Source organism: Diorhabda sublineata, chromosome 3 (genome assembly GCF_026230105.1).
Source record: "Diorhabda sublineata isolate icDioSubl1.1 chromosome 3, icDioSubl1.1, whole genome shotgun sequence".
Lineage (NCBI taxonomy): Eukaryota > Metazoa > Arthropoda > Insecta > Coleoptera > Chrysomelidae > Diorhabda > Diorhabda sublineata.
In genome coordinates this window covers 11720298-11748059 of record NC_079476.1, presented here as the reverse complement: position 1 = coordinate 11748059, position 27762 = coordinate 11720298, and the positions used below count along the sequence as shown (strand labels likewise).

General features: G+C 31.9%; 2 protein-coding genes across 2 annotated transcripts in view; both read left to right on the top strand.

The window, feature by feature from the left end:
• Positions 1–1262: 1262 nt before the first annotated feature.
• Positions 1263–13729, top strand: LOC130440969 (uncharacterized). The gene is made up of 3 exons (XM_056774391.1): positions 1263–1537; positions 1725–1850; positions 10560–13729. Exons 2-3 carry the CDS (start codon positions 1727–1729, stop codon positions 11225–11227), a joined length of 792 nt encoding a protein of 263 aa, XP_056630369.1. The 5' UTR covers positions 1263–1537; positions 1725–1726; the 3' UTR covers positions 11228–13729.
• Positions 13730–20684: 6955 nt separating this feature from the next.
• Positions 20685–27762, top strand: part of LOC130440968 (uncharacterized) — a 34693-nt gene continuing 27615 nt past the window's right edge. Inside the window, exon 1 of the mRNA XM_056774389.1 lies at positions 20685–20888. Coding sequence (XP_056630367.1) covers positions 20795–20888 — 94 coding nt within the window. The 5' untranslated portion in view covers positions 20685–20794. The remainder of the gene's footprint in view (positions 20889–27762) is intronic.

Genomic DNA, 27762 nt, shown 5'->3' with positions numbered 1-27762 from the left:
ATGAAAATATAATTTTGCTGGGATTGATAATAGTGCCTACGGCTATCAGGTATTCTTCTAATTTTACTCCATTTAGTGAGCTAATTACTATTGCTTGTTGTTTCGTTGGAAAAATTGTTTTTTGTTGGCTTGTAATGGATGAATAAGATTGTGGAGGGTTATTAGGTAGGGTAAAAGTAAAATTGTTTGTGCTGTTTTCATCCATCTTCTTTGAATCTAATTAACATATTGGTACTTAAACCGGTACTGGTTTCTAAATGTTGTTTTGCTGATAAGCGGCAACAGGTTTTGTACCTTGACTAACAACAATCGTGTTTGATTGTTATCATTCAAATGTTAAATTCGTTATGAAGATTTTAAATTTGCTTACTTTGAGATGATATATATGGGGGTGATGATTGCGATAATGGTTGTAGTTTTTTTTTTCACTAAATAACTATATTTACACTTGTAAAATGATTAATCGACGAGCTGATTTTTACACGACTTTCGATATTCACCTCCGAATGTTCGATTCAGAGAATTCAATAATCAAATTGGAGGTTAAAGAAATATTGATTAATTGAAATATTGTTTCTGGTTACTATAGGAATTTATATAAGTTGTATTGAATGATGTTCAATAATGATTGGAAAATTTATGGATAACATTAAATTTCAATAGATTGTCGTTATGAATGTAGTTGAATATAGATGACAATATAAATGACAATAAATTTTATAGGTTAGGTCGTTATAAGTGAAGTTGAAATTTAAGGTTAGGTGAGGCTAGTTGATTGTTAATGGCGTTGAATTTTTATAGAATTTTTCTTTCAAAACCTAAATCAATGCATTAATAAGGCAACTGATTTAATTAAGGGTGTAATTTATACATATTTCTTATATTGTATTTAACCATAATTTCAGTTCCAGACGATGAATACATATACCACGTTCCCAATAAATAAGAAACCGCTCATAAGCTGACAAAGACTTCTTTATAATTTATATATATATATATATATATATATATATATATATATATATAATATATATATATATATATATATATATATATATATACATATATATATATATATATATACATATATATATATATATACATATATATATATATATATATATATATATATATATATATATATTATCAAAATATGATATCACTGTATAAAGAATAGGATAGTAGGTTAACCTTATGAGGATATCATTTGACGAGGTGGACGCCACCAATAGATGACAGTGGAGAGTTGGCGTCCATAGCACGTCTTTTCTTACTGTACGTCGTAGCTTGAATTACGTGTTTTCTTAGCTTTGGTTGCCGAATTACCCCAATAACAGATAAAATTATTTAAAATATTATATTCAACCCTTAAGCGGTGTTGTAAAGTTTCTTATTTTGGGTGCCTATAGCAAAGTTGCAATCTGAATTCATTATTGTATTGTGTTCGTTGTGTTATCGTTGAGTTTTGTTGGTTGTACATTTGGATTATTTTTTTATTTGAGAATCTTTGAACTTGGATAAATATTTCATTTTTAAGGTAAGTGGATATTATTACAATTAATATACATCATTACTCTCTTAGTTAATATATTCAAATTATAAGAGGCGCTAGGTGTATAAATGCTACAGCTTACAGTTTCGAAAAAAAAACTGTATATTTAACGAACCACTCACTAAAATGTATTTATATAACAAATAATCACTTCTTCTATTCAATTTTTTAGAAATGGCTGGAATTAAGTGTGTTTATTTTAAGTGTGGACTAAGTAAGAGATCAGATCCCACAATTAAAATGTACCGATTTCCTATGAATGACTTTACCAGATGTCAAAAATGGATCATATACTCGGGTGAGTTATGCTTAAGACAATTATTTTTCATAAAGGAATAAAAAATAGTAAATGTGAATAAATTACTGTTTACAAATGTTCACTACTAAACATAAGTAGGTATTTAATTATCGTCAAATAAAAGATGATTCGTCCAATAGTTTTTTCTGATAATGAGTTTATTTGTATTATGGTCGCTTTGCATATTATACGAGTACAATAATTTACTACAACTTACAAATCCATTCAATCTTATCAAACTTATCAAAAGTACTTGAATCATACCTAAATTTAAACATAGAAGCTACCTTTATAGTAAAGATAAACAGAATAGAATAAAACATTTTTAAAAATATTTCAAACTTATACATAAACAAAACTAACCGAATACAAAGGACTGAACTTTAATATCTCACAAAAATTGAATAGTATTTTTTGTTAATTTTTTATTTTAATGAACTAAGCACATAATAATAAGGTAGTGTGTCTGTGTGTTTATGTTTGGAAATTATTCTGTCAATGAGGCAAAAATTTCACCTGTTCAAAGGTGTATATAGACTGTCACATATTATAATATGGTTATAATACTACATTCTATGCCATAACAGATGGACAAAATAGTAACAATTAGGGAGAAAATTATAATTTCCTCCATCCTCAAGTTATACATGAAAATTATGCTTTTGTTTTATCCAGTACAGAATGTTTCAATTAAATAATATCAAATACTAGTTTTATTTGAATAAAAATTTACTATAGACATGTACCAACAAATCTTCGATACGACGTTTCGTGCCTTCACGAGGCAACATATAGATTTTTAATGAGGATATGCTTATTTATTATAATTATTAGTCAATTTAAGTGATATAGCACACTTATCTCGAATAACTAACATCACTAATGATTATTCTTAAATACGTTTCTGTCGTAGATACTCGTTTTGATTTTGTCAAAAAATGTATTGAGTGCTTTACTTTAAACATCACCTGGTGTTTTCGATATAAAAAAGGACTTTTTTAACCAATGTAATGTCTCACCATAATATAATCACCATTTTTGCGCATTGTTCATTTTTGTACTCGTCATATACCATCTTAGGATTGTTGAATACTTTCAATAAAAATGAATTTTAGTTTAAATTTTATTATATATATTGCAAAAAACACATTTAACAAGAGATAATTTTATTTGCTAGTAAGTACCCGCTATTATGACCATACATACTTGGTTCAGATAAGTAGACCTTTTGCCTGCTTTATTATACCATTAAACAAACAGATGGTTTTGTAAGTATTTATGGTCTCATTGTAAAATATAATTTCTGAAAGTTGAAGGTAGCAACAAGCTCCTCAAGTACATTTTTCCAGTCGCACATTATGAATGAACTTATCCCAACAAATATTGATATTAGTTATTTATTACACGATTTACCTATCCATATCTTCCTACAGTGATAATAGAAACAGCCTATTTAAAACTGTAGAACAAATTAATTATTTTTAAAAAACATTACGTATAAAAAATCCTAGAGAAGAGCAATTTATATTTTCAACTGTAGTAGTTGGTGTCTTTTTTGTAACGTTATAACTATATTAAATATGACGCCTGGGATATATTTTTTGTATTGCACTTGAATAGGTTATAATTTCAAAAATATATGACTCATGCTTGATTTACCTATAACAGTTGTGAATAAAATCATTTTGTTAAATTAGTACCATTAGTAATATAAATATATTTAACTCAACAATGAGCTCAGTTTTAAGTCTTATATTATTTTGTGGTCAATCCAAAAAGTATAAATAGATAATACAATAAATAATATTTTCGCTTATAACTTTGGCTCTCCAATGTGAAACCAAGTAAGGTAAGGATGAGGCTGGTTGGATATCTTGATTGAAAATGTTTTAAAGTGGACTGTATACAATGTGAGAAGCACAATAAAACGATTTGTTTCGATTTTCACTTTATTGTACAAATGCTTTGTGAGCCTGAACAAAAAGCGCTGTTGGCCTCGTGGCTCCTTGATGATTGATGTCTGTCTTCTTCTGCGCAAGCCCGGTTACTCTAGGTAGGCGCATGTGCCAAGTTCAGTAGCGCACTCAACATAATTTAAATATATACATTAAATGGTTAAACATACCGGCCTCCTTGAAAGGCTCGACTTTCAAACGACAAATAATATAAAAAATTATGAAATTTATATGTGTTTTCAAATAACTTAAACGTAAAATGTCAAAATAAATGTCAATCACTAAGAAACATTTTTTAAACGTCTATGGGTAGGACACAAATTTCTGACACCGCCCTCTTCAGGATTCCATTCTTCGCACGGAGGGTAACTACTCTAGTGATGCCATCGCTGCCTGGATGCAGCTTAACAATGCGAGCTAAAGCCCAACACAATGGCGGCGAATTCTTATCCTTCAATAAGGCGAGAGCTCCTATATTGAGAAGTTCTTTACTTGCAGTTTTCCACTTTACACGTTGCTGCAAAGTTGAGACGTATTCGGAAGACCAACGTCGCCAATAATGTTGATACATTTGCTGCAGTGCATGATACGTTGATAGCCTGTTAACTGGTATTTGCTGAACATTTGATTGAGGTATGGCCTTCAACACGTCGCCAATTAAAAAGTGACTGGGAGTTAAAGGACAAAGGTCGTTGGGATTATCGGTTAATGGGATGAGAGGTCTAGAATTAAGAGTGGCCTCCACCTGAATGCATAGGGTGGTAAAATCTTCCAAAGACAAGCAGTTTTGACCTATCACTCTTTTTAGATGATATTTGGCCGATTTCACAGCCGATTCCCACAAACCACCCATATGCCTTCGCAGGGTTAAAATGCCACCGAATTCCTTGTGTGTCACAAAATGTAGAAAATGAATTGTCTTGTTCTAATGTTTTTAGGAATAATCGCAAATCATTGTTTGCTCCAACGAAACATCCCCCATTGTCAGAATATATATCCCTGCATAGACCGCGCCGTGAAACAAATCTTTTGAGGACGTTTAGAAATGAGTTTGCAGTTAAATCAGTTGCTACCTCTAATTGCACGGCCTTTGTAATCATGCAAATAAAAATACACAAATATGACTTTATAAATTTTCTATTTCTGTGCTTAACTTCCTTGACCGAAAATGACCCCGCGTAATCGACGCCACTGCTTAAAAACAGTCTAGCTTGTGCGAAGCGTACGCTAGGTAAGTTTCCCATTTTTTCATTGTAAGAGCGAGGCTTTACTCGAAAGCAAGTTATACATTGATGCAAAATCTTTTTGACAATTTGTTTATCCCGCAATGACCAAAAGTTGTTTTTGAAAGAGGCCAAAGTTGCTTGAGCACCAGCGTGTAATAATAATGTATGCTCTCTTTCGATTAGGAGGCGCGTGACGTGACCATTATGAGGTAGGACGTAAGGGAATTTTTTATCAAATGAGAAGTTTGAATTGACAATTCTCCCCCCTACCCGCAATAAATGATCGCTATCTAAAAATGGGTTTAAAGTTAACAATTTTGAATGAGCGTTTAGCGGTTTATTTTTAATTAAACATTTTATTTCTTCCGCAAAATGCCCTGATTGCGTTGCCCTTATAATACTTTGTTTTGCCAGTTTTAATTCGTGCACTGTGAGTTTTGTACCGCATATTCTATCATGTTTAGCACGTAATGTGTTACCTCTAAATCGTAAAATCCACGCTATCACTCTGTTTAATTTGTCGAAATTAGAATATCTCTCGAATATCGTACTATCAGCTATAATTACATTTTGTGTTAACGCTGAATTTTTTACCTCTGGTAATTCATTGAGTGGTAAAAAATTATTATTTGTGACTGGTTGATTAGGATTGCTTAGAAAGAATGGCCCGTTCCACCACATGTCGCATTCGAGCAGCTGACTGGGTAGTGATCCTCTCGAGATGATGTCAGCCGCGTTATGTTCGGATTTTACATGTTGCCAATTTTCGATTTTGGATTTTCTTTGTATGTCCGCTACGCGGTTTGCTACAAATGTTTTTAAAAGTGCGGGTTCCGTATTTAACCACGATAAAACGATGGTTGAATCAGTATAATAAAAAATGTTAGATATACGACAAGTAAAAGCCTCCATGAGCTTAGCTGTCAGATTCGTTGCTAATAAAGCTGCGTTTAGCTCCAAGCTTGGCAACGTGACAACCTTTAAAGGTGCTACTCTTGATTTAGCACAAATTAAACGTACAGAACATTGTCCGGAGTTATCTACACGCACCATACGCGATAGTAGATGCATCGCTGAAAGTGTGAATTTCAATAACATTGGCTTTGGGAACTGTTATTTGTCTAGGAATTTTAATTGTAGCCAAAATAGGTAATTCCTTTTGTAAATGAATAAACTCTGAAATTATTGGTGAAGGAGCAATTTGATCCCAATCTACTTTGTGCTGCCAAAGTTTTTGCATGATAACTTTGGCTTTAACAATTACTGGACCGACCAAGCCGAATGGATCGAATAACTGAGCAATTACGGAGAGTATTTCGCGTTTTGTGAAATTGTTATTTTCAATTTGTATTGAATCTGTGCTGAAATGTAACGTGTCTGATTGAGAGTTCCAGACAAGCCCTAAAGTTTTTGATTGGTTAGGTTGATAGATAATGATCTAGTAGATCTGAAATATTGTTAATATCGTTGAAAATGTTCGGTTGTTAGTTTTCCACTTCCGAAGATGAAAGGATCCACTTTCTAAAATGTTGGTGATGTTTTGCCTCAAAATTTGTCCATTTTCAATGGTGTCTGTACCAGTGATGAGGTAATCAACATAAAAATCGCGAGTTATTACTTGTGATGCTACTGGGTACTTTTTACTGTTTTCTAAAGCGAGTTGGTGCAAGCATCGTATAGCAATGAATGAAGCTGGAGCTGTGCCGTATGTTACGGTGTTTAATGTGTAGACTTCTAGAGGCAGGTTTGGATCAGAACGCCACATAATTCGTTGTAAATCACGCTGCTCTTCTACAATTTCCACCTGCCGGTACATCTTCTCTATGTCCGCTACCATTGCTACATTGTGTTGTCTAAAACGAATGATGATAGCAAAAAGATCTTCCTGTATTGTAGGACCCACCATGAGCGTATTATTCAACGAAATACCGTTTACTGTTTTGGCGGATGCATCGAACACCACTCGTAGTTTAGTGGTTGCACTATCCTTCACGACACCATGATGTGGTAGGTAAAAAACTCCCTTTCCATCCACTTCCGTTGCCCACGTCGGCACCTTGGTCATGTGCCCGAGTTTTTCATATTCCCTCATGAACTCCGAATATTGTTGACGTATGACTGTGTCATTGATCAGTTTACTTTCTAATTTGTGTAACCTTTCGGTCCGCTGAATTGTTTTTAGGAAATGTTCTTCGCATTGTTTTTCTTAGATCGTCCGTTTGGTTTTGTTATCGTCTTGGTATTCATCGATTTTCCAAAATTTCTCAATTGCGTTTTCAAGCGTAGTTGTGATTAAATTACATGATATGGTATTACTACTGTTATTTTGAATTGAACAATTTTGATATATGGGTCCCGATATGACTCATCCAAATAATGTTTTCTGAAGTATCGGTTTACCGTCGCCGAGCTTAAATTGCCCATCCGTTAAAATATCCCAAAAGACACCTGCGCCTAAGAGAATATCCAGTTTGGCGGATTTATCGAATTCAGGATCCGCAAGAGTAATGTGTTTCGGTATATTTAAATGTTGACAATCGATTTTGAAGTTTGGAATATTACCCGCTATTTGGTTTATAACTAAAAATGTAGCATTTTGTTGAAAAGAATTGTTTTCTCTTGAAATTATATCAATATTTAATTGCTCTGTGATATTAATAGTAACCTGATTAACACCGATCACTGGTAAGTTTATTTTGGAAGTACCGATATTTAATTTTCGCGAAAGGTCAGAGGTTATTAGATTTGATTGAGAACCCGAGTCTAACAATGCACGTGCTTTGATTAAATTGCCTGATTTGTCTTTGAGGAATACAGCCGCTGTACTAAGAAGAACATTTTGTTTTTTATTATTTAGATGATGTGTGATTGATGAGAGTTGGATAGTTTCTTGAGGTGCGTCTGTGTTTTGTTTATTTTCAATTGCCAAATGTGTGTTTGTGGCTAATGAAGGATTGCTGTGATTTTGTGTTTGAATGTTGTCATGTTTAGCTAGTTGGTTTTGTGTATCATGATGTTGAATATTGTCTCGATGAATTAGTGTGTTATGTTTCTTTTGACAAACCTTGCAGGTTCCACGAGTGCAAGAATCTGACCTATGATCACCTCTGAGACAATTAAAGCATAATTTTAGTTTAATTACCTCGTTTTGTCGCGTTGAACTTGGTAACTTAAGGAATTTTTTACATGAATAAATGTAATGATCTTTATCTTTGCAATAAGCGCATTGCGCCTGCGTGACGGCACATGCGATTGTTTGACCTTCACCCCGTGAGGGATATTTAGAATTAATTTTGTTTGTTTGTATATTGTTATTTGCATTTTAGTGCGTGTGATTATAATAGTTAGATTTTAACATGGTTTGCTGATTATCAGTTTTTTCTTTGCTTTCTAAATATTCACAACGATTTACTAAAAAGTCGAGAAATTCTGACAATGGTGGAGGTTCTCTTTTATTTTGTAAATGTAAATGTTCATGCCAACGTTCCCTAGTGCATGCGTCTAGTTTAATTTTTAATAGTTGAATTAATAGGCGATCCCACGAATCAGTTGGTTCACCTAGAGCTTTGAGTGAAGTAATTAGTTGTTTGAATGTGTCAATTAAATTTCTTAAAAAAGGAGCTGATTCCTTAGTAATTACTGGCATGTTAAATAATTCTTCTACATGTTTGTCTATAATAATTTTTTTGTTTTCAAATCGTTCTCGCAATATACGTAAAGCTACTAAATAATTCTCATCTGTCAACTCAAGTTGCTGAATTAATTTTTCTGCCTCACCCCTAACGGCCCTGTAAATAATACAACTTTTCTACTTGAGATAACTGCTGATTCTGGTCAACTAATGCCTGAAATCTTTGAATGAAAAATACCCATTTTTTTTTATCGCCATCAAAGATAGGTAAGTCAATTAGTGGCAGTGTAATTTTTGAATTTACAGTAACACTATTGTTGAACAAATTATTTTGACTAACTACATTATGACTAGCTGTTATTCTGGCTTGTATGTTGCTGTGAAACTCTACAATTTTATTTTTAGCGCTGGCTTGTGCTTTGAAGAAGCTGTTTTCGAATGTTTCACGATATTCTGAATTAGTTGTACACTTTTCTAGCGATTTTATTCGTGACTGAACTTGTTCGAAATGGTTGAAAATACTCGATACGTGGTCTAGACGTGATTCTAATTCTAATAAATCGGATTCGTTGGCTCGTTTAATGAAATTTATAAACCTATTCAGCTTTTCGATAACTACATCACGTTGCTCTTTTAACTCTAGCAAAATATCGGTTTTGTCCGATTTCGATTGATCTACTTTTGACACATTTACTTCATTTTCTCCTGCTAACATTGTGATGTGTTGTGAGAACCGACTAAATGAAATGAACTAGTTTGCAGTAAAATACTTATAGAGATTCAGAATGAAATAATATCGATTTTAATGATTTGAGATCCCTATGCATGCAGATGATAAAATGGAACAAACTTACGGTTTGGAAGAATAAATGATTTGCACTACACTTTTCAGCCTGTGATTGTCTGATTGTTGTAAGTACTGTCTTGAATTGTTGAATCAGCGTGAACTGTTGCCACTGCTTTTACACTAAATCCGGCTCGAAGGACCAAAATGGTTGGATATCTTGATTGAAAATGTTTTAAAGTGGACTGTATACAATGTGAGAAGCACAATAAAACGATTTGTTTCGATTTTCACTTTATTGTACAAATGCTTTGTGAGCCTGAACAAAAAGCGCTATTGGCCTCGTGGCTCCTTGATGATTGATGTCTGTCTTCTTCTGCGCAAGCCCGGTTACTCTAGGTAGGCGCATGTGCCAAGTTCAGTAGCGCACTCAACATAATTTAAATATATACATTAAATGGTTAAACAGAGGCCATTGTATAAATATCCTTACATAATGATAAAACTGACCAAACGATTATAAGTAGGTATTTTAGTAGTAGTTGATAGGACAATTTTTTTTTCTTTATTAGAAAGAGTTTTTTTATTTATTGGTCTTATCCTAATTTTCGCATTGATCCATAACTTTCAATACAAAGCCAATGAATATAATGTTTATATTAAAATCAGATTATTTAAATATCTTTGGTACGTATATACTTATATACGTATATATACGTATATATATTTGTATATTTTTTTTTTCTGGTTTTGTAACAATTCTTTTGAATGGTCTGTTTTGTTTGATTTTAAAAACCCTTATTAAAGACAAGTATGAGAGTGTTTTTACCGTTGTTGTGAGCATACCAAGAAATTTCAATGCTGTGTAGTTGTTTTTGAGAATGATTACACAGATATGGAATTATCTTAACACAATTCGGGAAAATTCTGTCATTCCGACGATGATATAAGATACAATTAGGGAAATTCCAAATAAGGATACTACTAGTTGTTATTCCATTTATGCCCGTTATTGAAATGAAATAAATTCAAGTTTTTGAATATAAAAAAATACTACTTTACCATAACCATTACAATAAATATGTATGTTAACATTGATGTGCCTTATTTCAGGTAATGCTGCTTTGGCAAACCTAAGCCAGAAATCACTAACAAATAAGCTGATCTGCAGAAACATTTCAGTGAAAATATTAGTCAATCTAAAAGATTGCCTACCTGCTGTACCATTCCGCTACAAAAATGATGAAGGTTCAGAAAGTGAATCGCATAGGGAAAATTTGGATGAACAAATAATCCAATTGAATGTTTCCTCACATTCACAAACATATTCAAATAGTGATTCTATTGCCCCGATTCATTCCAAAAACATTGACATGACAGATAGTTCTATCAGTAACCATGAAGATGAAGATTGGTTGAAGGAGGTACAGAACCTTCCATCTTGTTCTATGGGAATTGGAGGTAGGAAGCAGTCATTGCAAGAAGAAAATGAACGGTTGAGAAAGGAACTAACCAATGCTAGGAAAAAAGTCAATAACCTGAATACTCAATTGAGAGCTACAAAAAAAAAAAGGATTATGAACACGCAACTCTCTGCGAACGTTTTGTATGGACAAGGAACTCTCACCAATTTTACAAAATCTCTTGTGAATATGCAATTACGACATAAGATGAAATCCCCATGGTTACTATCTGAAAAGAAAACTGCCCTGTCATTATTTTATAAAGTACCTAAGACCTACAAATATTTGCGACAAAAGGGTTTATTTTGCCAGCAATAGCAACAGTGAAATCATGGGTTACCAATTTCCGTTTGCAAACCTGGATTCAATAAAAAGATTTTTATGCACTTTACTTTAAAGGCGGATACGATGCTGCCTTACGAGAAGAAATGTATTCTGATGTTCGACGAAATGTCTATTAAGAGGAATCTTGAGTACAACATAAAAACAGATTTAATTGAGGGTTTCGAAGATTTGGGCGAATTTTGAAGACAGCCTTTCCCTACCAGTGAAGCTCTAGTTCTCATGATCAGAGGAATCTATAGCAACTGGAAAATTCCTTTTGCCTACTTTGTATCGAATGGTGGAGTGTCATATGCTTCTTTATGGTGTATAATTTATCAACTACCAATCAGAAACTCATAAAGCATTTGGGGGTTAACAAAAACCAACCTTATTTTTTTCATAACGAGAAAAAAATTATGCTTTTTTTGATGCTCCTTCCTCCTATGAATGTTTCAAAAATACCGAGGTTCTGAAATCACAAATTCATATTAATTCAGTCACTAAAGGAAAGTAAGTATATATATTTTATATACCTTTGTGCAAGGATCCTTCTTTCTATCCCAAATTTAAGTGATTAACAGATTAATGAAAAATTATGTGTTTCATTTGCTAGTGCTACACGAACTCATTACAAAAATCTTTTTTTATACATTGAAATTGGAGACAAATAATTAGTACTGAGATTAAGTTTATTTTCGGTTCGAGATGAATACATGCTATAACATTATTGTTGAAAATAGTGCTGTTTATTTCAGATGACACTAAGCTACGGGTCATTTTTATGTAGAACGAGCGTAAAAGTAACTAGATTGATAATTATTTTCTTTCAATCCAGTTTTTGCTTTTTGAATAGCTAAACATCCAAATTCAGGATCTGATACTTGGATAGATCTATCAGCCAAACTTATTATCACTGATCTTTTTTGAGACATAGGATAACACGAATTGAAGTTTAAATATCTTGAGAGCCAAGTTGGTTTCGTATACCATTCTGTTCTTATTGTTAATTTTATATAATGTGACATCAAGAAAATTTATTATATTACTTTGATCAACCTCGATTGTGAATTGAAGTTTTTTATGATAAGAATTGAATTCTTTATTTATGTTTTAAATTTGATTGCTTGGAAAGGAATGGAATATTTACATCAAGTTTGCTTAGGACAGTTTCCTCAAGATCTTCCATTACCAATTGTGCTATAACAGTTGAAATGGAAGCCCCCATAGCACATCATCAATTTATTTGTATATTTCATTTTCATATTTGAAATATGTTGTTGTAAGTGTGAGTTCTGTAGCTTTTATAAATTCAATTTGAGGTATTTCTGCATATTTTTCAATTTAGTCCCATTTTCTCATTAATATATTTTTCACGATGGGAATAGGAATATTTGTATATAAAGAAACCACATCTAACGGAATATATACATATCATAAGGAATTTTGATACTTTTAATTTTTTCTTTGAAATCCCATGTGTTTTTGATATAGTATTTATTTTAATATAAAATTTTCTAAAAAATATTTTTCAAATAATTAGACAATGGAGTGAGAGGAGTTTGAATGCTTGAAACAATCGGTCGAATGGGAATGTCAGTTTTGTGAAGTTTTAGTAAACCATATATTTTTGGGGGTAAGGCAATGTGAATTTTTTGCGTCTGATGGCTTAATAAAAAGTTGTTCTTCCCAAGATCGTATTAGATCATTATTTTGTTTTTGATAAGAATTCGTAGGATCTTGCTTAATTTGCTTGTAAGTTGTCTTATCGTTCAATAATTCCATCATTTTATTATCATAATCTTCTGATTTCATGATAACAGTTTTATTAGATTTATCTGCTTTAAAAATTTTCCGAATTTCATTTTTATTTATGAATTCTTTGGATTTAGTTATATTTTGAGGTTTGATTTTATTTGGTTCTTGTTTTTCAATTTATTTTTGAAACTAGTGATAATATTACAAGTGTCAGATTTTATTTTAGTTTAAATTTCGTTATTTAGATGATTGGTGTGCATTCAATATTACATCATTTTCTTGATGTTACATTATATAAAATTAACAATAAGATAAGAACTGAAGGGAATACAAAGCCAACTTGGCCCTCAAGATATTTGAACTTCAATTCGTGTTATCCTATGCCACAAAAAAGATCAGTGGTAATAAGTTTGGCTGATAGATCTATCCAACTATCAGATCCTGAATTTAAATGCTTAGCTATTCAAAAAGCAAAAACTGCATTGAAAGAAAATAATTATTCGGAAAAAATGATAAATAACATATTCAAGACAAGGATAAACAGATACTACAATCAATTTAAAAACAAAACAGAAACGAAACATCAAAACATAAAACATTTTTCCTTATCATATATACAAGGACTTTCCCAACAATTATCGAATTATTTCAATAAATATGATATTAGTATAAGTCATAAAGGACATAATACATTAACCAAATATTTCAGTAAATTAAAATCTAAAACACCAAAAAACAAAAGAAGTAATATTATATATCAAGTGCCTCGTACTAATTGTGACGCTGTCTACATAGAGCTAACATCTCAGTATTTAGAAAATAGACTAAGAGGTCATCAATACAATAAAAAAAAGAACTGCAAACGAACCATGAAATATCAAAAAAACATAAATTCAATTATAAATATTCAAAATTCTTGAAACGGAATCTAATAGACGAAAAAGGGAATTTTTTTAAATGGTTCACATTCATAAGAACGAAAAAGCTGTAAATGATAAAAAGGATCTAAGTAATTCAATTAAAATTTATAGCTCTATTTTGTAAATTCTAATAAAACTACAAATAATTTAATTGATTACTGCTATAAATTTGAGATGTAGGGACCAGGGATAAATTAAACTCATAGAATTCAAAATTCAATATATATATATATATATATATATATATATATATATATATATATATATATATACAGTGTTTTTCAGATAAAAGTATCCACCTTTAATAACTTTTGTAATACTGGTATTTGGAAAAAAATTTTTCTTTTAAGAGCACAAATTTTACTTATTATTTACTTTCATCTTATTTGCCTGTACTAAAATGGGTTGTACAACAGTTCAAACTCTTTAATCTTTTCAACTGTGCTATTTATTCTACTTAAAAAATCCAAACAACAAAAAACTCTACTTTTTATTAAAGTTTGACATTGTCAACTAGAATTTGTAGTCACTATTGATAGTGTAATTTGATACATTATTTATTTTGTTTCTCTGAAATGGTTTACTCTTTGCAAGAAATAATTGAAATTGTAGGTTTATACTACCAAAATAATAATTGTGCAAGAGCTGCTGCTAGAATATTTAACGAATTACATGACGGAAGACATGCAACTCATAAGTATGTAATTCAACTGATGGAGAAATTTACCACAACAGGGTCTGTTTGCAATAAAGTGCATAAGCGAGAGGGACTCGTAAATAACGAAGCAATCCAAGTGGCAATTTTAGGGCAAGTCAGCTTAGAGGCTCAACAACCCCAATCGTTGTCAACAATAAGTAGAGCGATCGGTGTTTCATCTTCTACAGTTTTCCGAGTTCTACATAAATTCAAGTACCACCCATACAAAGTTAAGTTGGTGCACGAGTTGAATGAAGATGATTTTGATCGTCGTCTAGAGCTTTGCGAATCAATGACGCAAATTATCAATAACAATCCACAATTGTTAAACAATATTTGCTTTTCTGATGAATGCTCATGGTCATTAAATGGCTTAGTAAGTAGGCATAATTACAACATCCCCAAAAGTTAAACGTTTGGTGTGGTATCCTAGGTGACCACATTGTCGGACCTTTCTTCATCAACGGAAATTTAAATGGTGAATCATATCTTGAGTTACTCAGGGAAGGGGTTGACCCACGTATTACAACAATAATAGAAAATGATGATAACCTTTCCGAAGATTTACTGGTATTTCAACAAGACGGAGCTCCCCCACACTATGCTATGCCTGTCCGACAATTTTTAAACGAAACATTCCCCGCTCGTTGGATAGGTAGAAGAGGGCAGATGATGGAGTGGCCACCTAGGTCACCGGATTTAACACCCCTAGACTTCTTTTTATGGGGGTATTTAAAAACAAAAGTTTATGCTACCCAACCAGAATCTCTGGATGATTTACGAGAAAGGATAGAAAATGAATGTCGACAATTAAATCCAGCCGTATTAAGCAATGTCAGAGAGGCATTTCAAAATAGATTATACCATTGTATGGAAGTGAATGGTACTCATTTTGAACACTTATTGTAACTTCATAATAAATAGCACAGTTAAAAAGATTAAAGAGTTTGAAATGTTGTACAACCCATTTTAGTACAGGCAAATAAGGTGAAAGTAAATAATAAGTAAAATTTGTGCTCTTAAAAGAAAAATGTTTATCTCATAAACTAACCACTTTAACCTACAAGTATTATACATTTTTGAAATCAGGTCAAAGAGGAGTATCCAAATTTTACATAAAAAATATGAAAAGTAATTTAAAAAAATAAAGGGGATGCTGCTAGGGGTGAGGGGGTGGCTTTTCCAGTAAGTTTAAATAAGCCATAATGCTTGCCCCTTCCAACATAAATTGACGTGTTTTTGGATTTTTTCTAAATACCAGTATTACAAAAGTTATTAAAGGTGGATACTTTTATCTGAAAAGCACTGTATATATTATATTCTGGGAACGTGGCTACGAAACACCAAAGTGGACTAACTTTAATATATTTTCTGAGCTTACGAATACTTATTTAGTCATCGTCTGGGACTGAAATTATGGTTAAATATAATATAAGAAATATGTATAAATGTATAACAATAATATTTTACTTACCATAATTAATACATAATAATACAATAATATAATTCTTACAATATGTAGCTTTAGCAAATTATGTAAGGTGTTACTGTTTTTATATTGAAATTCTGTATATGGAAAAATAAATAATTAGAGTGGGGAAAATTTTTAAGTTCATTTCTGTTGAAACCGATATTTAAGCTGTTTTAGAGGTAAATTGATTTAAGTTTTTCCTGTATAGTTGCTGAACAAAAATAAATATAAAATAGTACCCTAGTTTACATTCAGCCATATATGGCCATACAGCCATATGCGCCCCGTCCCCCATTCAGCTGAAACATTCCAGTGCCAGGTTTTCAAGAATTTGGATATATACGAATATGAGTCGGTTGAAGATCGAAGTGACTTTAACGATGAAGAAGAAGTTGATTATTTTGTTCGTAAAAAATTCAATCATAATTTAAATGATTCGATACGAGATTTGAAATTATAGAGAAAAGCATAAGTGCTGTTAGCATAAAAAATGTATGGGAAATATTTGTTATAAAATGGAGCTAAAGTTACTTATTTTCGATTCAGGAAATGTTCATTTATGTAGTACTTTCGGAGTGACGAGATTTTCATACTTCTATAAGTTTTCAATGGAAGAATTGGTAAGTTCAATGTATAACGCAACAGAAAAGCAATTGTTTATAGATAGATCCAACTATAGTCTTCCACAATAAAAACCCATACCAATAAGTCATTTAGTTTCTTTGCATGGAGAATATGAAAATATAAAAAGAATCATTGACCTCTTGCGATAAAAGATACACAAACGGATCATCTGTGTTGAAATTAAAATATTACGTTTACTTCGTGGCCAGCAACGCCTATATACCAAGTATACCTGTTTGTTGTGTATGTGAGACAGCAGAGCTTGTAAAAGCATTGGGTGCAGTACTGCTATATCCCCGAGACCTGGTGAATAAAACATTTTAAAGCCACTTGTTGACAGAAAAAATACATTTCCCCCTTTGCTTATGAAAATAGATTTCAAACAATAAGTTATTGAAGCTTTGTCATGGAAGGAGATTTTTTGAGCACATACTTTTGAGATTTCTAAGCTTATATGGAAAGATACATGCCAGTGTCTTTGATGCTCATTAAAGATGAACCCGAAAGGATAATTTATCCAAAATTATTTCGCTTCAAAATCCGCCTCCAAAAACAATTGATGCCACAGTCGTCCTCAATACCTCTTCTAATCTTAATAAAATGAATAAACTTCACAATACTTCCGATTACAAAATTGTCCCCAACTATCTAATCACATATCTGTAACAGACATCAAAAACTCTTATCATCAAATCCAAACTTCAGACATCAGCCAAACTCATTCATCCAGAAAAATTATACACGGTCTTCCGATAATCCACAACACAAACCCGATCTTTCACTACGTCCTATTGTCAGTGCATTTAATTGTTCCACCCAAGTTCAGGCCAAACATCTTGCTGAAACTCTTTAGCAAGATGTCATATTTGGTATTATCTCCTTATTTACCAACATCTCCATCGATGAAACTTTGTTTATCTTAAACACTAGTCACCACATTGCTCCCGATCATCTTTCGCTCATATTTCAAGTCAATTTCTACCAACTATCTACAGATGGCCCTCTGTCTTCTCTCATTGCCAACATTTTCAAGGATCATTTCAAAAATTGAGCACTATTCTATGCATACATATATGTATACAGTTGACGATGAAAGTAGAGGAGGACTTCTTGACATCATGATTAAAAAACTTTCTCCACAGTGGTTCTATCCATCTATCGAAAACCCACTCCCTCAACTTTTCCCTGACGAAATAAATTTTTTTAAGCAAATATTCTATAGTTGCAACAAATCCCAAATCTCTGTGAGCATCCACAAATTTTTATCTCTAACTCCTCCACTGGTTTATAAAATCAGTTGTAAATATCCCTTCCTTATATTAAAGATGTAGCAAACAGAATTTTTAGAATCTTATAACTAAGGGTATTCGCAATATTTAAACCTAATCAGAAACTTTCCATCTAATTCGATCCGCCAATAAAAAAATATCCAATGAACACCATGAGCGTATGAAGTCCCTTACTTAGATTGCTCCCGTTCCTACATTTGTTAGACAAATCCACGTATTTCCGCAAGAGCAAAGGAATGCCTTTACTAATTAGGATATTTCCTCTATTTTTTCCAACATCGTGTCCATCAGTCCATCCACACACAATCAATTTCAATACAACCAAAACTTTGCTCCACTTCGCTCCTTCAGAACTCCTTCCAATTTCAGAATAATTCGAGAAACATTCGAAACAACAAAAACGTCCAAAATACTTGAACGTAAGGGACGATAACCAGAGATTCCGTCAACCTGGAAACATATTCTTCATTCACCTCTTTCCTTTAAAATCCCCAGAGAAGCTGAGCTCCCAGCATTCATTAACCATCCAGTCAATAATATACTTCTTGTGGTCACAAAGACAAACCACGCCAAAGGCCATATTTACAAGGTCCAAACGGCTAGCTCACCATTTGTCTCAAAAGTAGCAGTGATAGTTTTAAAATATACTGTGTTCTCGATAGTAAGAACATTATCGTTTACTTCTATTATAATCATGTTCATATTTTTTGATTCAGCTTCCATTTCCTCGATGGAATTCTAAGGAGTAGGAAGATCGAGGTCTTGGAATCAACCAAAAAGCGGTGATTCGTTGAATGGAATAGGCACGGAATCAAATAACTTCTTATCAATAAAAGAATAACGACCTTACGTCCACCCCTCTCTTGATAATGAAGTTTTCCCGCTGGAATTAATTTTCCGAGAAAAGGTTTATTGGTGAGAAAATTCAGTATAAAACAGGAAAGTCAACTAGTTATGTTTTAGTTTACCTCCAATCTCTGAAGACGATAACTTGGCGTCAAGTATAATTGTGAGTGATTGTGTAGTGGTAGTGTAAATAGTGTGTTCAGTATGGAATTCAGCAAGTGTCGTTAAATGGCTCACATACACTTCAGATTTAAAATAGCCTCATCGGTTTAATCTAAAGGAGTCAGATTTGGTGATTTTGGTGGGCTTCATTCCGGAACACCCAATTCATCTTCTCAGATACAAATTATTGAAAAAAATTTGAGGAGTGTTTCTAAGTAGCTGCCAAGGGTAGTGGGTAAAGGCGGTGACAATTTTTTGTATGTTATAAAACACTTCGATTAAAATAAAAATTGAAGGGTTCGAGGATTTTTATTTTTATCGAAAATAACGGAAGACTCTTAGAGAGGGTAAGACTCAATATTCGCACCGAATATATACATACATAAACACACTTTATTAAACTAAAAATTCAAGATTTCGGGAAGTGTTCTTCCCATCACTTTCCACTGTAAACCTTATACAGAGATTTTTTTATATATTTCACATATTCTAACTATTCTAACTAACAATTGAGATTATATATAATTTTTGGTTTTAAACTAATTACTCTTAATTATTATTTGGAATTAAATGAATAATTTATTAATTTGTAAATATTTACGTGTTTGCAGACTTTTGTTTAGAAGAAAATTTCTATAGCACCGTTCATTTTTTTACTAAAAATAATCGGGCAATTTGGAACGAATGTGCTCCAGAGGCGTAAAAAATAGGGGGATAAAAGTGACAACCAACCCTGAAAGCGCGCCACTGGTTGATTCCAAAGTTTGTTTATGTCAAAATATTACTTTATTAAGGAGCATATTGGTCACAATTTTTGATTTTGATTTAAAATTTTGAACACCCTATATCCCAACAAATAGGCCCCGTAAGGGTTCGTATTCCTATATCAAATTGAATCATTTATTGAGATCTCTCTGTGGTATTTGCAAACCCTGTATTTACAAATTGATATACTCTTACAAATATACACGGTGAAATTGTCATACAATCAACGACACGGAAAAATCACCGTTTCTGAATGAAAGCTTTATTAGAGTCAATTTTATTGTTTCTAAATGGATCAGTAATGGATGGTGTTCCCTTGATATTCTGCTACACAATAGCAAATAATGCTATCGGACCATTGTAGAATCCCCTCGGATGGTTAGTTTAGGTGTTGGCTATGACGATAATCGATCTTATTCAATCACACACGAATCATTGACTCAAATTAGTTAACACACAATAGATGGTCTATTGTCATCTAATACATACGTACATTCATGTTAATTTTGTTTAGTCATGCCAATATTAATTTCTTTGATTTCTCAATTCTTAGACCTTTTTTAAATACTTATGCTGTGCTATAAGCATTGAGTGGAATAATTAAATAAAATTAAATTAAATATGTAATGATGTCTCTTACAAATGAGAACATTTTAAAAATTTCCTACTCTTTATAAATTTGATTCCAAAATTTGTATTACCCATCGCTATAAGAAAACATGAATCTGATATTTTACAATGATAACATATAATTTAATAATATTTCATTTATCTTCAAATTAATCAAATCCTCAAACTTCACAATTTCCCAAATAGTTTTCTCCTTGTTTCATAATACTTGAAATGAGTGGATGTTCTTTGATTATATGTAGAATTCAACCTCCACTTAGTTCATTAATTTTAAATGAAAGTGAAACACCTCATATCGATGCTTATGTAAACTCGCGTTGCTTTGCAATCTTCCACTTTTTTTTAATCGTATAAACATCGAGGATTAAAGAATGTTCTGTAGATACCTGGAGTACAAGAATTATGAAATCGAAAGTATTGTGTGCCAATGTAGTGATACTAGTTGTCTTCTCTGTTAGTGAGTTGTACAGTAAAGAAAAAAATACTTTTATATTGGGTAAGTTAATAAAATAAATAAGAATTTTGTATGTGAAAGGAAAGTTGTTACATGACAGAGTATTATATGAACGTTTTATCAACAAAATCTATATTAGGTGTATGGTATATGAGCTATTGAATTAATACTAGTTTTAAATAACTCCAGTGAACACTAGTTTTTTAACTGAATATAACAAATTAAAACGCAGTTTCCACAAAATACACTCAATTAAAATTTTCAAAAATCTCATCATTTGAAAAGTTTTTCTGTCGCTTTACACCTTGATTATAACAAGGTCATATTTATTCATTACACTTGTTATAAATGTTTCTATAGATATTTCTTATACCCATCTTTTTGATTATTGAGGTTCGAGTATTCTCTTACATTGTCTTTGAGCAGCTCTGGTAAAAAAGCTATTATATTTTGCAGTTTAACATTTTTTTTTATTATGGAGGTTTATATTATTTCTTAGAAGTTCTTGGCCCAACTCGAATAAGAAAAATATCGTTATAGTTTACGAACCTACCGATAGTTGAAATCTGTCACGGAATGTTGAACCTGACAAATAGCTGGTTGGTTACATAGAATGTATGCAGGTTTCTTGGTTATCACGATTTGCTCCAAATAAAAAAAAATCAACAAAAGCTTTATTCTTTTATCAAGGAAATAATTTTTTTAACTTTAAACTTCTTAAACAAATTTAGATTCCCTATTTGTTTTTGATAGTGCTTATAAAATTGATGATTTCTCCAGGAAAAACACCTGTTGAATTCGAATGTTAATTCGTAAGACTTGGTGGCACTTTTTGGATGTTATGTTTTGTCCTTTTTATTCTAGTTATATAATATGGATATTTGGCCTATCATGATTTACCATAGAATATGAATCACTCCTGTCCTCTAAAATGATCTTGACGGTATATTTTTGGAACCACAGCAGAAATTTCATTTTCGCCATTTTCTTATAACAAATAGATATTATCTTTCACTGGCAGAACCTACTAATAGTTGATAGTAAAACCAATCTCAAAATTTATCTAGTTCGTCATCTTCTAGGTCATTTTTCTCGAGAAATTCAAATTTCTATGTGACAAAATATATTTATTTTTTGGGGCTATTTTAATTTAAGTTTAACAGCATGAACCACATTTTTCAGCTTCCATACAAAATACACTCATATTCCCGTGAATAAAAGTATTTTTATATGCATTATATTCAATTGTTATTTTAGATGATCGCCAGATAAATAGCATTTTTCAACTTTTCTCCTTTTAATTTTCTTTTTCTCTTCTTTGCTGTTCGAGGTGAAGCTTCGAGCAGTGGTCTGTTATTTTCTGGCCTAAAAATGAGATACATATTTACTTTTGTTCTCTCAACTAGCCTTGTGATCAGATTTATTATTATATTGTTGGAAACCTAATAAACCCTATGAGATCAATTTAGTTTCTCTGTTTAGGTTAATGTTTAAAAAAACGGTACATACTATACGAAGCTATAATAAAAAATACTTGTTTTCTTGAATGTCAGTCATAATCATGAAATAAATATTAAAAGAATTAAATTGTTAAAAAATAAATTCAATAATGAACTGTTGCATGCATTTAAAAGCATTGTTAAACGTGAGGTTCGTTAATCTTAAAAAAACGGTACGAAGTTAGAATTTGCAAAATTTAAGAAAGAAACAAATATTTTTGAGCACCTTTGTCAACTTCGAAGCGCATTCATAAGTAATCTCCTTACCAGTTCATGTCAAAATCTAAATCAAATTATAAAACATCTCAAGAAATATGATATATAATGCCACCACCTTTTCACTAAAAACTAACTTATCGATATACCTCACTGTAGGAGTTACCTCGAATTTTAGTTTTTTCACATATCTTTTATCAATTGTTTTTAATTTCTGGCTATTCCTTATCAATTATCAGAACTATGCTAAAATCAAATATTACGAATATTTATGTCAGATAGATGGCTACTATAATATTTATATTTAATCCAACAAATGACGTTAAAATTGACTAAAAAGAGGCTTCTTTTAGGACTCTATTTTAATCTTTGAAGATTTAAAAAGTGGCACGGTATTCTATTTATAGCCATCGATATTTCTTTTCCTCTAGGTCAAGTTTTTTGGTGTGTGATGTTGAATTTCGGATGGTTTAGAAAATAAATTCTTCATGATTCGCTTAATGAAGAACTCAACTGGTTTTCACTACTAACTCAACATTTTATTCTAAAAAAACCTCTTTGTCATGGCTTAATATTTTTGGGGTTCCTGCAATCAATTTTTTTCAATTATTATACATAACCCACGGATGATTATGAAACAAATATAATATAAAATCTGCATCTGTTCTTGTATTGTTTAGTTTTATGATTACCGTCGTCAGACGGTAATCATAGATAGATAAATTATAATTTGTAATAATCGTAAAGCAAATTCTATGTTTGTTTATTGCTTCTTAATCAATCTCAAGAGGAATTTGAAACCTGTTTGGTTCCATCTTAACATCAATTTTTAAGTGCTTGAATCACATGATTCTATATTCCGTTGTAAAAAAATCAGTTGTAGTAATTTATTCTATCATATTTTTGTTGTAGCAACTTTTACTTCTCAATCCCATAATTATATTGGCATAGTTTTGCCAAAGGCGAAAACTTGTTTTCGATGCACATACGAGTATATTGTCAATTATTAAACAAAAATTATTTCTGCGTTTAGACATCAATTCTCAGTAAATGTTTTCGCAAACATTAGATTTATGTAAAGTGCTAGTTTCTTCAAGTGTTACTTATTTATCTACAAATAACAGCAACATGTATGGATACAAGTTTGAGTATTTCCTAAGCTAATCTCTGGTTTTAAAGTAGGTATATATGTGGGTAAATTGCTATCAAAATTGGTGGAGATTAGAAAGTTTTTCTAGCTCTGGTAGACCACTATTAAGGTATTGAAATGGACACTTAATGTTTCGCTAAAATTTGTCTTGATCAACAACTGAAAGAGAACAGCATTTCATCATTTCAAGGTTATGATCGTAAACGATTCCTTATTTCCTATCAGAAACTCAATGCTGTCAATCAATTGAAATTACCCCATACCGGAATAAATTTTTCAATGTAAAATAATAAAATTTGGAGTGAGTACAGGAGTCAATTTCTAGTATGTAATGCGTTTAAAAAGGGTTTTGATGTGAGAAAGTGTATGTTGACCAGCTTGAATCTCTTCAGGACAATTTACATTCACACCGTAAAATTAAGTCACTCAACCCTTTCGGGAATGTTTGGAATTTTGAAATTTATTTTGATTTTAATTTAGTTTTAACTCAGACAGTTGTGTGCTTATGGTCATTGTTAATTTTCATAATTTTCTCTACAATTTATTGAGAATTATCCTTTTTCATAATATAATTAATAAAAACAATTATGTCAAATGAATAAATAGTTATCGATTTACATAAATAAGCAATTCAATTCATTGGGTTTCGAGCGAACTTTTTTTACTCGATAACGATTATAGTTACGCAAGGAATTCAGTTACACAATTCATCGCTTAACCTTGCTCTTGCGAGATATTCTATTATTGGTAATAGCATTGTGAGCGATACTAAAAGTGAGTGGAAACGATTATACATTCTTAGATATTAGATATCAGTGAATAGTAAACATGGTCATCTACGAGGCTGTATTGATATCTAGTTAACCTAGACCAGTTCCATGCATAAACAAAATATTGCGTTACCATAGCAACGTACAATAACTTATTAGAAGTGTCAGTGTGAACTTTGACGTCAAAAAAGTAAACCAGAATTATGCAATAAATTAGAAGAAAAAACGTTTCCACCGAAATTGTGAAAATCGAAAAATTGGAGTATTGAGTCATCATCAAGTACCTGTATCTAAAAGGGTTAAGGGGTAAGCAGATTCATGAAGATATGCTTAATAACCTTGATGATCAATGTGCTTCATATGCGACCGTGAAAAATTGGACTGCAAGCTTCTAAAGATGTAAATTTTCCATTGAAGATGATGACCGATCGGAAAGGCCAGCTTCTGTGTCAGTCCCCGAAAATATCGATGCATCGATCACATGATTAGCCATGCAAAAAATTCGTGATATAGGGTTTGAATTACTAGAATACCCCCAGATTTGGCTCCGTCCGACTATTATCTCTTTCCTCAAATGAAAAAAAGTTTAAAAGGTCGTAAATTTTCTTCCAACAAGGAGGTAATAAAAGCTGTGGAGGTCTGGTTTGCAGAGCAAGAAGAAACATTTTTTTTGAAAGGTCTAGAGACGCTGTAGGCTCGCTATAATAAATATCCAAGTATCCAATTAAGAGCAGAATATGTTGAATAATAAAATACTTTGACATTGAAATTTTGTTTGGTTCTATAGTAGGCTAAAAATTTCTAAATATATCTTCGTATTCACATGTCCAGATTATTTCAGAACTTAATCGCGATTTAATTTTAATCCAGAGCGACGTCACTTTTTATTACCAGGAAATGTTTACAGTTATAGTATATACAAAAAATATTATTGTCCATTAAGGAAAAAAACAGATCTGGAACATTAATATGTGTAGCATTATTCCCTCACCATATCTACAAGTGCTTTCCCAAAATTTATAAAATTATTTTACTGAATTTTAATTTAAAAAGTAATGACCAATAATTTATTATTACCTACAATTCAAATATCCTTGAAAAAGAGTCGAAAACAAAAAAGACAATTTTCAGAAATCGTTGGTAGGTGTTTGTTGTATTCATTGCAGGAAGTATGTCGAGCGGACTAATAGATCCATTAATGTCAGTTTAGCACATAGCACATAGCTCATTTAAAATCCGATAAATCAAATAAAGCCGATCACGTTGCCAGCCATAATCATGACATAAATAGAATACAATTGTTAAAAAATATATTCAATAATAAATTGCTGCATGCATTTGAAAGCATTGTTAAACGTGGGAACAGTTTAAATATAGACAAAGGGCCTGTTCCTTACAGGTTCATTGGTGGGAAAATTTAGTATAAAATAGGTAAGCCAATTTAATAGGTATCAGTTTACCTTCAGTCTCTAAAGAAGAAAACGATAACGAAACGTGCCTCAACAGTGTAATTATGAGTGTTGGTGTGGAAATAATTTAAACAGTGTATTCAGTATGAATACTACCAACGGTTCTAGAAATTCCAACATAGCAGATCTTATGCTGTTCTCATATCTAGTTACGTCCAGAAATAACGTATTTATTACACGAAGTTGAAAATAAACGCATTTATTTGGAAACCACAGTTTTATTGCCACTAAATTCAACTACATATTTAACATCCGCACCAGCCGTTTGCTGAGAACATAATAATAATGACTGAAAACTAAAATCATACCTCGTTTCTTCGTTTTCTAATTCGTCAGTGATAAGCGATTAGTCAAGTTCTTCAAAAAATCAATTAACTCATCCGTACTATTCACCTCTTCGTCAGAAAAAGACGTTTCTGATTCAATTATTGCACCAGATTTGTATTCTCTTATTGCATCTGCAGCTACAATTGCAGTGTATCGTTGGTAAACTTTCATTCCTTTTAGAGCCACAATTTCGTATCCATCGTTTCCTAAAACTTTCGATACTTTGTAGGGCCCTCCGTATTTGTCACCTGTCATGCGACTGACATCTTTAGTGTCTTTTTTAGATCCTTGCAATAGAACCAAGCTTCCTACACTGTATTTAGTGCTCTCTTTCCTTTTCTTGTTACTGCTTCTGCATTTTTTCGCTTTGTAAGTCCATTCTTGTTTTGGCTTTTTCTGCAATTGTTTGCCTATTTTCGGTATTGATATCTTCTTCATCTAAATTTCCGTGACGATCTTCATCAAAACCAAACATTAATGTGTGTGTAACGTACTTTCATTAATGGTATTGTTCATTCCCCAGACAACATCTGACAGTTTGTCGTGCCATTCGTTTTCATTCTGTACACTCTTGTTTATGTAATCTAGAAGGGTACAGTTGTATCGTTCGACTCGTCCATTTGAACGGGGCGAAGCTACTGCATTTAAAACCAATTTAATTTTCCTTTCGTCGCAAAACTCTTTAAATGTGTTAGATTTAAAGGCATTGCCACGATCTGCGATAATACGTTTGGGTGTTCCAAACATATTTCATTTGAGTTTGTTATTTTAGTCGGTCTTGCAAACAAGTACTTTGAAAACGAATTCACGATCATAACAATCTATGCGTAATTTTTGTTTGTTTTACAAAAGGGTCCTATGTGGTCAATATGTACCAAGGGGTTCCATTGGTTTAGCTATAGAGTGAAGAAAACCTTCTTTTTTGCTATATTGACTTTTCTTATCTGCACAATCAATACATGCATTAACAAACTTTTTTATGAACCGTGTCATTTTTGGTTTCGCATCGTTTTAAACCAATATGATCTATTTCATCATGATATTTTCTTATTATATTAAGCCTACATAATTTTGGAATTACCAGTCTTAATTCGCCATTTAAAATTTTCCTGTAAACCCTATCGTTTTTAAAACAATACGTGTTTTTTATTTCTTCAGCCGCTGTGCTCGATTTTAGGTTTTCGCGAATTATTCGAATTTGTTCGACTGTTAGTGCCCAGTCGTCAATTTCAAGTCTTAAAACATATTCCGTGTGTCGGTTCAGGGCATCTACATGCGAAATTTTGCACCCTGGCCGATGTTCAATCTCAAAATCGTAATCTTGAATGGCTAACCACCAACGAGCTATTCTTGGCACCAATTCTTTTTTCACAAACGTACTTCGGACCGCGCTACAATCCGTAACTATTTTAAATGAGTACCGTTTAGGTAAATTCTAAATCTTTTTATGGATTCGACAACAGCCAAAGTTTCCAACTCATATGA

Coding starts and splice junctions, on each gene's coding strand:
- LOC130440969 (XM_056774391.1), top strand. CDS start 1,727: ATGGCTGGAATTAAGTGTGTTTATTTTAAGTGTGGACTAAGTAAGAGA. Junction 1,851..10,559: donor AAAATGGATCATATACTCGG/GTGAGTTATGCT, acceptor GCCTTATTTCAG/GTAATGCTGCTTTGGCAAAC.